General features: G+C 40.0%; 1 protein-coding gene across 2 annotated transcripts in view; it reads left to right on the top strand.

Annotated features, from left to right (window-relative positions):
- The window catches only part of LDLRAD4 (low density lipoprotein receptor class A domain containing 4), a 286,166-nt gene that overhangs the window by 96,915 nt on the left and 174,499 nt on the right, over positions 1-14,752 (top strand). For both annotated transcript variants that reach the window (XM_051773843.1, XM_051773832.1), the window contains exon 3: positions 5,767-6,225. In XM_051773843.1, the coding sequence (XP_051629803.1) occupies positions 6,186-6,225 (40 nt within the window). In that variant the 5' untranslated portion in view covers positions 5,767-6,185. The remainder of the gene's footprint in view (positions 1-5,766; positions 6,226-14,752) is intronic.

The raw sequence follows: 14,752 nt of genomic DNA, 5'->3' as shown, positions 1-14,752 counted from the left end.
CAGCACAGCCATAGTAAAATGCATGGCTCTTTAGTTTGTTTGCCGGGATAGAAAATAGAGGACCCAAATTAATTATTTCACTTAACAAGATTAATGGAAGGAAATGTGTCATTCTCCTTTGTGTTATCAGTTATTTATAGGATTTTTTTCATGTGAAATATACCTTGCTATCTGATTACTAGAGGCTATTCACTTTGTCATGGAGCTACTAAACAGACCAATTTTTTTTTTCATCAGTTCAGTTTGTTGCTTCATTCCAAAAAGAAATAAACGGGAGGAAGAGGAGGAGAAGAAGTGTCTGTACCAAAACATTCATCATCTTTCTTTTAAACTGGACCTTGTCTGTAGTGTCTTTTGCAGTGGGTGCTGGCATTGGGGATATATTTTGCTTTATAGAACATTTTCTTAACAGGCTAGAAAAAACGCTGCTGGGGTTTGGCCGTATACCCTCTTTTCAAGACCAGTTTCCTGCTTCAGCTAATGCAGAAAGACTACGCCTCACTTTGGTTGTCCTCTGTTTGCCCCAATTTGGGGAGTGCTGTAACAAAAATGAAGTAAAAAGAAGCTTGGACGCTATTCCTAAACAAGCTTAAGAGTATCTGAAAATATCTCTAGGAATATAAATACATATAACTTAACATACAAACTCATTTTGTATGTCACTGAGATACACCAAAAAAGTGAAATACAGCAGCTGTTTGAAAAGTCACAACTGACCTGTACAAACATTGAAGGTAGAAAGTAAAAACAAATTATATGTGAGTATGTGTGTGTGAAAAAGATGCAATTAGATAAACATATTTTGAACATCTGGTTTTCTGTTTGATTTGTGTATGGTCTCCTGTGGAAGTCACCTTGAGTTTTTTAAGTGGTCTTTGAGTTATGGATTTCTCAAGAACCAGGATTCACTTAGCACTAATGCAATGCTATCTTGGAAGAAAGACAAATTATAGAATAAATAAAATAAATAAGGATCACACAGTAAAATGCAGGCCTTACCACTGAAAAAGATTAGGTATGATTGGTAGATATTAATATATCTAGTTTAAAATCTCTATGAGAAGCAAAACCAAGGCCTCGAAAACTTGGTAAGTACAAAAGGAGTTGGAGAGGTGAGCTATATGTGTGCACAAGTGCTACATTTTAAATTGCTTTAGCAAACTTTAAAATGTATTTTTAAAAACCCAGTTTTGTAACAACAAAATATTGCAAGTGTTTTTCCAGCCAGAAAAGATACCTTAAAGATATATTCAAGTCGATGCTGCCTTAACGTATAGGAAGTATAGACATTACTTCAGCTAAGTATTTAAGCATGTGAATAGTTCAGTACTTGTCTGGGCTTCAATGAGATGACTTATTTCCTTGAATTTGGAGACATGCTTAAATCTCCCGTTGAGCTGGAGTCATGCTGCCAGCTCAGCCCGCCTTGCTTCTGTCCTCCTTTCATCCACGGAGAGGGTGGGTGCAGCATCCGACCTCCCACTGGGGTCTGCCCTTGTTGGCACCTGCCTTCTGCAGCGACCACAGTGAGAGCAGGGCAGGGTAGCTCAAGCTCTCTCCCCTTTTACACTTCTTTCACCTGAAAGCCAGAAATTCAAGCACAAGTCCTCCCTTGATTAAATGAAATTAAACCACTACTCACAAGCTGTTCAGTAACTTTCTCAAAAATGTTGATATGTGGGCTTACTCTACAGATAGTCCTGTTAGGAAATGTGTTATACACCTTAGTGAAATGCTGTACTTTAGCATCCTAAAGGATGCCAAGGGCTATCACAGGAAATGCTGCCCGTGGCTGTAGCCCCTCTGGCAGCACATCCGATGAGTTCTTAATGCCTGTGTGAGAACCAAAAGCATGTGGCCAGAGAAACAGATTGTATATAGAGAAAGGAAATGGAAAAAACCCCCAGTTTGTAGCATTTGCATGTCAGCCAGTGCTTTTGAGTTTTTCAAGGCATTACAGAAATATCAGTATTGGAAAAAGCAGTATTTCACTTCTTCTTTCAGTACAAGTTCCTCCAGGCTTGGTCCTGGCTGATGATTGCACAATACTTCATAAAATGCAGATATTAACGCAGGATTTAATTGTACTCTTTGCTTACTTTGCTCTCTCAGATTCTTTTTTACAGTGACCCTTTATTAATGCTGCATCTTCATATGTTTAGAAAAGAGAAATAACAGGTTTACTAGCTAAATATACCATGAGAGTATGGTCACATAACGTGTTAAATAGTCAAAATATTTGCTGTTTGCAATTTATGTGAGGTTCAGATGCTGGTGTCTTTCCCAGGACCAAATCTGAGAAAAGTGGAGAGGATGAAAACAAATGGATTTGATTTTTCTCTAGGTATTCCATCATGTAAGTGCATAATAGCTGAAAATCTTTATAGCACAACTACATATTGATACAACACAATGGCTTGCTTTGGTTTGCTTCTGAGACTCACATAACACTGCAGTGGATGAATAAATGCAGAAGTGGAAGCAGAGTTCCTGTTGCAATTGGAAAGGAGGCAACAGATGGAGCCAAGTGAAAATCTCTGGTCTTTCTAGTCCTCATTTTGTCTTGCCATCTAATCAGTATAATGGGATGGGTTCTCACTGGGGTCTCTGCAGGTTGTGAAAAATAAAAGTGATATCAAAGATCACACCTTATTATAGTTCTGCCAGTACTGTTTATTTTCTGCTCTCTTTTTCAGATACACATTTTCACTTTTCGACCCTTTAAGCAAGTTGGTTTAGCATTTTTGCACCATGCTAGTATAAAAGGATAAACACATAACTTCACTGGAGCTGGCTGAGCCACACTGAAATGTGTCAGCAGAGGTCCTGACCCATTCCATGCATACAAACATGCCAGTCTGTTAGGAAACAAACACAAACTTCCTCCCTTTAAACATAAGCTCAGCTTTAATGGAAAATTTCTGCATAATGTGAAGTACAATAGAAAGGTCATAGCTCTACATGCTGAATTTGCTGTTTTCCTGATTTGCTGTGGTATGGGCTGGGCTGCTTTGTCGTCTGAATGCATTTGTAATCTGAGAAACTTGAAATTGTTGTGCAAATAGGACTGATTAAAGTCTGCCTAATGAAAATTATCATTAAATAGCCTACATGGCTGTAAATATGAATTTTTTTATAAGTACTGAACTTGGTTTTGAGTTGTGATGAGGCCCAACAAGCTCCAGTTCCTTACATCCTGCCAGCCACCTCTGAGTTCATTATCTACCAGAGGAGAAGAGTGCTTTTGCAGTGATAGAAAATGATCACTTAGGGCAATCAAGAGATATCAGTATCTAATTTCACTTGAGTTCTTAAGGGAGGACTTAAACCTGATGCAGTGCACTATCTTTTAAATGTTCAGGTCTGAATGAACTCTGTAAGTGTTTCAGTGTCCTGTAATGTTATTAAAATTACATCTTTCTGTCTGAAGAAGCAGTGGTTACTGAAATAAGTGTCATAGAGTTTCTTTAGCACTATTGGGTTCTTAACTAGTTCGGCCCAACAGTTGAAGATGTGGAAAATAATTATTCTTTTAATAAAATGTTAATTTACAGGAAATATTTTACTCTTCTAAGCATCAGGATTTATTATATCTACTGCAGAGGTGTAACAATAGGAGAATTTCCCTGGATGCTAAGGTGTTAGTGCACATCTTGTGAGCATCTCTAAGATGGGGAGATGATAATGTTGAAAAAAGAAGGCATCAAAATTGTGGATTTGTAAACCAAAATCAGAAGTTACAAGACTGGAAATGTGAATGCAAATATGGACCTGCTCTTATAAATATAGAAGAAACTCGGGCCTCTAGAGAAAAACTTGGGAAATGGGTGCAGCATCCATCTGTAGTCATTACAAAACAGTTAGCACAATGTTAAGACTCAAAAGAAATATGTGCTGCTGTGTATGTATATTATACTTGCTCAATTGTATGTATTTTAGAATAAAATAACCTCATATGAAATGGTTATTAGTTGCATAGAGCACTTCAAAGGGTTGAAAAAGCATCTCAAGGACCTACATAACATTCAGGAATAATGGCATTTTAAGCACTATTCTAAAATTTTTTGCAGGTTTTTTTTGATAGAAGATACTACATGTAAAGGCTTTTTTTTTCTTTCTCCTTCCTAATTTCCACTTTCTTCTCTATTAGGTTGAGATGTTTGGGTAAGAAATTGGGAAAACATCTTAAATCTGTTCTGTAACCTCATTTGATTTGAATGCAAATTGCTAGATTTGAATACAAGTAACTAATCAGTCATTCCTGTGCTGTGTTTTGAGACAAAAACGTGTGTTCTTCAGTAATACTGGCATAACAAAATTTGAGGGAAAAAAAGGCAGCAACATCATTAAGATTCGTCTTTGATAGCAGCTAACTTTCATTCACGGTGTTCCGAGGGAAATGACATTCATCAGGTGTCAGGCTCACTTGGCTTCAGTGGCACACTTGAGAAGAGAGCCTTTTTTCCCCCAAAGGCAGATTCCTAATGAAGCCCTTGAGGGCCGACTGACTGTACCCCAAGGAGCACATGAATCCTTTCTGCAGTTATGGACCATCTGGGATATTCAGACTTAGCTTCAGGTATAAGCTAGTCTCTAGATCTTGCAGGTCAGGGTAAAGGGTGAAGTGGCTGGGGGTAGCAAGTGGTGGGTTATTCACACCTGCCTGCTGAGCTGGGTCTTGCACTGTTCTCTGAAGCAGCGGGTGCTGGGACTGGCAGTGACACTGGCATACTCTGATGTGGGCTGTTCCAGCTGGGGGACCTTGAGTCCAATCTAGCACTGCAAACCCTGGCTGGACTTATATCTAAAATCCATTAGTAGGTCATAAGATCATCACAGATGTAGTTTCAACCTGACTGTGCCACTGAGTTGGGAGATAGCGAGCCAGGCATCATTATGTGAGGGAACAGGATGTCTGGGGAGTGAGCGGGTTCTCCTCCAAGTCCTCTTTTCTTTCTTATTTGTTTTCTACAATAATTTTCTCCCTAAACATGTGCCTATCTGCTGTTTGCCTTCACCCCATGAGACTAATTGTATCCTGGTTTTTAAAAACTGGTTGTGGAACAACCGTAGGTTCCAGTGAGCTGCAGGTATCCATGCTGTGCAGAAGCAACAGTATCAAGAAAAATGTAACCACCTTTCTGTTGTGTAGCCTGTGGGTGTTTTTAGCCTTACCAAATGTCTGAAGGCATCTGAATTGCGTCATCTGTTTTACAACTGAGATTTTAAATAGATAAGCACCAGCAAGACATAAAAAGTTTGATAATCCACAGCAAGACATACAAAGGTTTTTAACCACAGAAGACTGTAAGAACGGCATATATAGTGTTGGCACACAACATTCTTTTTTCCTGCTCCAGAAAAGGAGGGAAGCAGCTCCATGAAATGCTAATAATTTCACTGAGATTTTGAATAGACTAGACTTGAGAGCCTTTAGTATTTTTCCTTTTCCCTTTTAACTGCAATTTTGTTATTGTATTGCTGCCCCCATCTCTGCTAAATATGGCTTTTGAAATGTAAATCATATCATGTTCTCAGAGATGCATATGACACCCTCAGCACTGTTCCTCTTTGCACTTCAAAGAGCTGTGTGGTCACACTTTGCATCTCAGCAAAATCGCAAGATTTGCCTTCTGAAGATCTCCTTTAATGTGTACAATCAATCCCTGATAATGTATTTTGGGTTTTTGTTCCCTGGAGTCTGTTAATTTTAGTGTTGCTACAGGTCATCAGGAAACATAATCTCTTCTTTTTTTAATTTCTCAGTGAGTGTGCCTGAGGGGAGAGGAGCACAAGAGAGGAGAGACAATTGAACATCACCATTGGCCGAGACCTGAGAAAATGTTGCTGGATGAACACAGGATTAGAACTTAATTGTAAAAGAGAAAGAAAGTCTTGAGAGGCGATTTGCTTCATTTTCACATTCATCATGGCACAGATCCTCTGGCTGGCTGGTTGATGGAACTGTCCAACGCTTCCTATTTAGGTTCAGTGCAGATCCCTTCTGTGTACAGATCGAAAGACCTGGGATCAGGTGGTAACTGGATGGTGCCAAATATGGAAATGGAAAGAGAAATGGACTCTGACGAGCTAAGATGGAAGTGACTTGACAGCAACAAGCTCAGCAGTTGTCTCCAGTAAGGACAGGTTGAGACGGGAATCTCAAGCTTCGCTGGGAGAGCAGTATGCAGGAAGCTGGTTTTCAGGCCACAAATGCTTTCACAGGTAAGGATTTCTGTTCTAGTTCAGCTTACAGTTTTGGGACAGTATACTGGAGTTTAGAAAATAAATTGAATAAGTCCCGACTGTTGCTAACATCTTGTAGTACTTTCAGTTTAAATAATATTTTAAAACAATTCACTTGAAGACCAGTTCAACATTTGTATTAGCGGTGAGGAACACAGTTATCTAGGTTTCAGCCTTCTGAAATGGATGGCCACAAGCCTTAGGGAAGGTTTAACTCAGCTTTCCTCATTAAAGTACTCATTAACAGCTTAACTCTGAGTGGTCTCTTGAGTCAATATAAAATGTAATCTATAAAGATGCTCTTGAGCTCAACACGGGAGTTTGGTGGGGCTGCAGGATGGACATGGTTCATATCCGGAGGCTTCTCAGTAACATGTCAGTGCTGAGCTTTATCTTGTCAGCCAGAACACATCTCTGGGCAGAACTTGCCAGGTACCCTCTCCTTGTACTCCCTCCTGCCCCACACCATTGACCTGCTGCAATGCTTGAACTGGCAAAACTGGAGGGTTTAAATGATAGCTATTTCAACTGAATCTGGTGTATTTCCCTGTAGATGTATTGAAAATAATGTAATGAGAAAGAGGATGCCAAGGTGATGTGTCCTTCTGAGGAAAGCTCCCTCTAGTGTAAAGTCTGCTGGAGTTCATTCAGTGCTTTAACAGTTTGAGATGGTTTCTGATTTGAGATGTGGGAGAAGGAGAAGAGGATCAGAAGATTCTGCTGCTTTACTTCCACATCTGCTGGCCAGCTGAGATGCTGGGAGAAATGCATAGAAAATCAACTGGATCAACTTGTTTTAGTAGGTCTAGATAATGGATTAGTACCACAGTGAAAATTAGTGATGTGCAAGACATTTTTTTTTCTAATTTAAAATTTTTGCCTTTAGAAGTTTTTTGGATTCTGGGTTGTATGTATGGGAAGATCATTTTCTGTCTTGGGCTGCTTGCTGTTCTAGGAGCTCTCCCGAGGAAGGACCCCCAAAACTCTTTATTTCCATGTGGGCAGGCTCCTACTTTGTTATCTCGCAAAGCAGATCCTCCCTCAGAGTCTGGTCTCATCCTTCTGGCTGCAGTGGATGCGACTCTGTGTCCAACTGTGCACACCAGCACGTTGGTTTGGAGCAGTAGTGCAGTTCTGAACTGTCTCTGTTGCTTTGCATTGCTTTGATTTACAGCATGGTTTCCGTGTGTGTCAGTGAGATGTGTCCTGAAGGAGAGGAAGCAGGAAGCTTTTCTCCACATGTGCTCCAGTGCTGATGGGACATGTGAAGTCTGGGACCACTTCAGGGCCCTCCTGCCTCTGTCTAGCTAGCAGCACACTCCTCAAACTGCCCACTGCCATTCTGGTTCTGTTTGTCCTTGCTGCTCTCTGCCAGCCCTCAACTCATTCCTAAGAGTTTTTGTCACTCCTTTGCTCTGTACCGAAATTCCTACTGTGTGGATATCTGTTCTCTTCCTTACCCTGGCTGTCTGCTTTGCTGAAAACCCTATTATTTCTAGCACCCTTGCAATATCAGATTATTTTCTCTCCAGCTTTGCACTCTTCTGACACAATGTTTGCTATCCCTTAGCTCCCAGAAGTTAGGAGTTGTTGGCATTGTGACTAGGGTGCTTGGGCAGCAAGGTGTCAGAAAGATTTGTAACCTCATGACTGCTGGTGGATGGAAAAGACCTGGAAAATAGTGCTGCGTAAAGTTCATGGAGATGAAACTAGGGTCCCTGAATAGTCAGATTGTGGTGGCAATCCAGCAGATTCAGACCTTTTCTGGAGACTTAGTAGCATGAAGGTTGCTTGGTCTCCCATACGGAATTCTTGTTATTCCTTTGCAATTGCCCTCAGGTAAAGATGTTAATATACATATTAAAATCTTGGCAGCTATACTAAAGAATTCTTAAACGTTAAATAGCACCATACATTCAGGAGACTTGTAAAGGAAACAGGTTGAAATACAGTTTCTTTCTATGAGGAGAAAAGTTCCAACTTGTATCAAACTGATATCCATATTTGCTTTTTGGAGATCTTTCTTGTTCCTGGTTAGATTTATATGATGTATTCAGCAATAAACAGTGGGTAGGTATGTATTTCTTAGAGAAATTCATTGGACATTGTTATGCTAACTTTAGAGTTGCGATAAAAATGCAGTGGCAGGTGCATATGGTTGCTCCTCTGATCCTTGCTATAGTGCTCCTTTTGTTTTATTGGAATGCAGCTGTAGGAGAGAATAATAGCTGCTAGCGGCAGAGGGGGCATGACCACATGTTGAAGGGAGCTAATTTATACAGAAAAGCTTTGATATCTGAAACTTGTGCGGTGTCAACACTGAATCTAGCCATGCTAAGTGATAGCAGCTATTTCAACAATCAGAGTAATCATTTCAATTTACAGCTGACCAGAGTGCTGGCAAAAGAAGCCTGGGATGACAGTACCTCTGTGTAGCCACCTTAGGAGTATTTAATAAATCTCCTTTCCACTTTGCTAATTGCTGTGACCTGGAAAGGCTTACAGTTATGGCTAGGAGATATTTTGATCCTGTCTATATGCTCATTTTACTGGCACAGATGCCAAAGCTGCCCTTTTTTGCAGATGGCTCTTGTCCCAAGAGATGGGCTCATCCAGTCGTTTTATCATGTATTACTGAACGATAGCGTTTGGTTAGAACCTTTTCACTTTACTGGCTAAATACTAAATTCAGGAGCCCATGCAAGTATAATAGGTTCAGGATTACCCAGTGTAGAAAAAGCAATGGAAGGGAAGTGCTCCTGGGCTTGATTAGGAAAGAGATGGCTGAGCCTGTGATGGTAAAAGGCAATTTGAGTGATAGCAGTCATGAAAGGGCAAGCTTATCATTCTTCAGAAGGGTAAAAGGGAGAACTTGAGAATAAAAGGAATAGTATGCAAGGAAATAGATTGCATTCAGCTCATAGAACTAATAGGTGAAGTTTTTTGGGAAACAAACCTAGGAAATTCCGGCAATTTTTAAAGGAATTAACTTTTTCTTTTCCAGTCATAATAAAGAATATTAAAAGCACAAATAAAAGGTATCCCAGTAAAAAAGTGTAAGAGGAGACAAAATTGTATGATCTGAAAATTGAGGACTCATATAGAAAGTGAAAATTAGACATGCTACTAGAGATGAGTGTAAAAGAAGATTAGAAAAATGCAAGGGCCAAATCATGTAGGCCACCTCACAGAACAAAGTACAACTAATAAAGGGCATGGTAACAAAGAAACGTACTACATTTTAAGTAGTAATAAGAGGAAGTCTGAGTTTCTGGACTACTAGCTGAGAGGGAATGACAAAACTCATGATCTCGTGGTGCAGAGAAAACCGAGAGTTCATGGAGTGTTTTGCATCATTCTTTGCCAAAAAGAGTGACCTGTAATCAAGTGGCAAGAAAATAACTGCCACCTTGAAAAAGGTAAGAATTCCAACTATAGCAGGAAAAGAATAGGTTATAAACTAATGAGATAGGATAGTAAGTATTTTAGAACAAGCTGGAGCTTATTAAATTATCTCTGCAGTGTAGGGTGAAATAGCTGAAGCAATGTCTGAGCAATTAGTAGCTGCACTGGAGATTATTTGGAGGACAGTTTAGGTTCGAAAATCTGTGAAAGGGCACACACTGCACCTACATGTGAACATTTCTGGGTCCTTTGTTGTCCTCTTTGGAGTAGCTAGCTTATCTGAAATTTTGGGGAAAAAGGTTTGAATCAAATAGTCAACAGATTTTTTTTTTTAATAAATAGCCTGTAGATAATAATATGAGAAATGAATTTGCTTGTTTGTTTTTTTTTTCCCAGAAGGTACCTTGTCAGTGGAGCCTAATTTTCCTGTAAGTAGAAAATAGTATATCTGTATTTTTGAAAGTCTTTTCGCACTTTCATAAGCAAGGTAGCAATATGGGCTACAAGGTGGGTACACAGTTGGCTGGAAAGCTGTTCTCAGAATAATTACTAGTGATTCATAGTCAAACTAGAAGGATCTGTCAAGTGGGATTCTTCCCTAGATTGCCTGAAAATATTCAATATTTTAATTAATGATAGATGATAGAATCTGCAAGCAAAATTTCCAGATGACACCAACCAGGGAGAGGATGTAAGCCCTCTGAGCACAGGATTAGACTTCAAAATAATGTAATATATTGAAGAACTTATCTAAAATAAATATGATGCAGTTCATCAAGGACAAGTTCTGAGTTGTGGCTGGGCAGGAATAATCAACTGTGCAAATCAAAATGTAGAGTAACTGGTGAGACACCAGGTCTGCGGAAAACAGATGGGCAGTTGCAAGAGTTCTGAAAGTGGCTATGAATCAACAATACTATGCCATGAATGTTATGCTAGAATATATGGACAGGAGTCTGTATGCAAAACAATTTTCCACTCTGCTTGCCATTTGTGTGGCTGGTGTACTATTTCTGTTCTGAACAGCACTCTTGGGGCCCGTTGGAAGCATCCAGAGAAGAGCAGAATGAACGGCCAGAGGTCTGGAAGACATGAGCCTTGAGAATTGAAGAAAGTTACTAGAGCAGTAACTCTCAAACTTTCTGCAGGTGTTTTTCCTAGCTTTCCAGAAGCAATGCAGATTTGTGTCAGGACATGTGTCTGATGCACTGAGCTACATGACAAGATGCGACTGTGATACAGCAGTGCTTTGGAGTGATGGTCAGAAGGACCATCACTTGCTTGCACTCTTCTTAATTCCCATGAAGTTCTACACCTTCTACCTTGGCCACTCTCAGTGCCATAGCAGTGGTGGGGATTCTGGACAGCCACGGTCTGTTTGTAAATCAGCCACTTATCTTCAGTAGTGTTTTGAGTGCTGGTTTAAGATAACAATGTGATTCTGAAATCAGCTCTCCATCACTGGGGACTGCGTGGCACAGGGACATACAGGATTATCAAAGGATAAGGAGAACACTATGTGACGGATTAGGAATTGATGTATGAAGCCTCCTGACCTTGTGAGGTCAGTTTAGGCTCATCAAGATTTTATTAACTCCGTCTCAGCACAAGCTCTGTCAGACCTGGGCTGACTGAAGGCATTCCTGCCTTGTGACCCTCAGCACTGCTAGAGGGATTATTAACTGTGGTACTGTGGAAAGCAGAATAAATAGTACGAGGTTGCTCTGTGCAGTGGGCCCCTGCCCTTCAGTCTAGCACTGACTTTTCCTGTCATCTTCTGATCCCGTTCTGCCATAGCTGCATATCTTCTCCCTCATACCTTTCCCTGCGGAAGGGATGGCACCCTCAGATCTTTCCATAATGTCTCAAGGTCAATGTCACCAAAGCTTGACCTTGGGCTGTATCCAGAGAGACCAAGTTACTCCCAAGGAGCAACTCCTCAGCTTGGCTGATACTCTCCCAGGCCCTGCTTTAGCAGAGAAACAGAACTCATCTGTTTGGAGATCCTCATGCTCATAGAAATACTGCTTGGTGGAGTTTCTCCAGTCCTCCACATCTGTGCTGTATCCCCCAGCACTCAGGACTTCTGTTGCATTTCTTGTCCTGTATTTCATGGTGTCCCAGCCTCTCTTCACCTCTTCTCCCATCAGTGCCCACACCCCCTCTCTCTGTTATGAGGCTCCTCCATTCCTCCCTGTTTGGACATCTGGTTTCACTTCTGTTCCAGATTCCCTACCCTTCTGGTAATCTTCTTGCTTGTCACTTCTTTCCTTCACCTTATTTTGTTTTCAGACCTCTCCCACTTCCAGGCCAACTCACTGCAACCTGATTCCATGTTGTGTAAAAACCTCTTCCCCTCTTTTCTAGGCTCAACCCTTCCTCTCCTCATCTACCCTTCTCTCCGGGGAATACCTTTCTGGACTCCGTATCTCTTCTGGTGGTTTGTGTGGAACCTTTCTTTGCAGGAAGACAATCTAAGAGCCTGCCATTCAGTTTGGCTTCTCTTTCTGCATCTTATTTTGCTTAACTGCTGGCATTTTGGGTGGAGATGTCTCTGCCATGGGGGTGGTAGTGCCAGAATAGGGAGGCTCCTTGAAGGGATTACATGGGAGACTAGATAAATTGCTCCAGCAGATTGCATATGACCTAGTTGGCTATTATTCATTTAGAGAATGGAAGAGCAAAGGAAGATGTGATAACCATTTAAAAATATATGGAAATTTCATGTAAAGAGGAAAGTAATAGAAACTGTTTTCCAGTTCTGCTGGGGATAGAGCATGAAGTAACAGTTAAGCTTACTGTAGTGGAGAGATTGAGGTTAGACATTAGGAAAATCTTTCTAATGGTAAGGATAGTTAAGGACTGCAGCCGATTGCCTAGGGAGGTTGCAAAGTCTCCGTCACTGAAGGTTTTTAAGAACAAGTTAGACAAATATCTGTCAGGAGTAGTTTATGTATAGTTGATTTTGCCCCGGGGCAGGGGAATGGACTTCATGAGAGCACTTCCAGTCTTTCTTTTCTGTGATTCTGTTATTGCTGGTTCCCTGGATAATAAATGTACATTTTTAAAGTTAGTAACCCACCTGTACTACTCTATCATCTCAGTGTTTAAGTAGATTCTGTTGAGCTCTTGGAATAATTGATAAAGGATAGATTAAGAGACGTGGGTGTTTAAAGTATTAACTCTCTTTTTGCTGGAGCATTACGCTATTGCATTCCTTATAGCCTGGCCTTCTTTAGACATCTTATTTTTGGGGTGTGTGACATATGTTTCTATGTCTGTGCAACTTGTATAGAAATATTTTAATGTTACAGAAATACTGCATCTACTCTTCCATTTTACAGTATGCAAGTATTTTAAGAAACACTTTTGCCACTCTTAGACAGTGAGCATATTTAAAAGGTAATTTTTAAGAATAACGAAAAATAGGACAAAGCTAAAGTAACCACCCCTTGAGGTTGTTTTCTTTATTATGAATAAAACTGTGTAAAATTTACTTAGCATCAAATATATAACTGGTATATCTACTGCTGAAAGTAGCCTTCTTCCTCAGAATTATAATTGAGGCTCAATGTAAAATAGTAAAACAGGTTTGAAATGTCTTCTATTAAGCATATAATGTAATTAATATTGAAAGCAGTTGAAAACTCATTTATACATTAATACAGGTCTCCCACATTGCTACTATCATTATTTGCATGATTTTTGAGTACAGATAAACATTTCATTTAAAAAATGCAACTTGAATATGTAGCAGAGCATCCTCCCCACTCTCCGTTCCAGTTTCTGCCTCATGAAGCTGGAGTGGCCTTACTAGATTCTCTGCAATTTTCTTAACAATTGCATTCTTATTTTATGGATTTTCAAGGTTACTATGTCACTCACAGATAACTCTGACTGTCTCTCAGTTCTTGGGAGAGACAGATTGCTTTTTGCAATGCCCTTTACTCAATACACAGATAGTAACAGATCACATTCCATTGTATTCCTTAGATATTTTATTTAGAGTGTGCAAATTTTGGACTACAGATAGTATTCTCAGCAAAAACACATGGAAGAAGATATAACCTTAGTCTCTAAGAGTTTGCTATCTAAATATGTTCAATTTAGTAGCATTCAGCAGTACTGTTTTAAGTATGGTAAAGCACAGTTTGGAAGTCTCCTCTTCAGGGCTAAGCACTTTTAATAGAATTACAGAAGAGTGTGAAACTGTGAAAATCAATTCACGAGCACTGTTGCCATGTGACAGTGATAGCTTTTGGTCACAAACGAGTTCTTCTGTTGTCCTATAGATCAGTGACTAGAACAACAATGCTTTCTGGTTTAGATTGTCCCTCAAACCTAGGAGGTTGGCTTTTAAGTTTTGATCCCAAACTTTGTGTAGGTGAATCATTGTGTTTTCTTCTTTCTTTCCTTTCGCCTCAAGACAACAGATAGTTCTCCTCAAACATCTGGTTAGAGGACTGTTTGATCTGTAACTTGCCTTTGCAGATTGAACTGTGTCAGTCCTTATGCAAATAGAGGGGCATGTCACAGAGGCAAAGGACTTCACATTTTAAATGCTTCTCCATTCAAAGTTATATTTAACTGGGGTACAAGACCTTCTTCCCTATTTGCTTGTTTCAGTGAAGCACTACATCCTTTTCCACTTGCTAAAGGGAATTTGTATGGCAGTCACTTCCTGAAGGTGGCCTTGCCATGAGAAGCCACCTGGAGCTCAGTGAACGGGGAGTCAGAGAAAGGCAGGAAAGAAGCAAAAAGACTCTAGAGGAAACACAGTGGTGTAGTGCCCTGTGAAACAACTTGAGGGACACTGGACTTGGAAAAGGATTCTCCACAGACCTGGAACTGCAGACTACTGCATCACTGTACTCCATTCATATCAAGCATCATCCTAAAATTATTAATCTGACCTGGAAAGATTATTTTTATAATTTTTAATTAAATTTTCATTAATATTTGAGTTAATTTAAATTCCATTTAGAAGTCCTTTAAGTTTCAGTCTAGGTGTAGTCTCGGCTACACGTGCATGTTTCACTTTTCTTCTGACCATCCAGAGCCAAATGAAAAGCAGTAGATTGGGCACACCAGGGCAAAAGAA

This window comes from Manacus candei, unplaced genomic scaffold (assembly GCF_025592945.1).
Source record: "Manacus candei isolate 608988 ecotype Guabito, Panama unplaced genomic scaffold, ASM2559294v1 h1tg000008l, whole genome shotgun sequence".
NCBI lineage: Eukaryota > Metazoa > Chordata > Aves > Passeriformes > Pipridae > Manacus > Manacus candei.
This window is presented reverse-complemented; position numbering and strand designations above follow the sequence as displayed.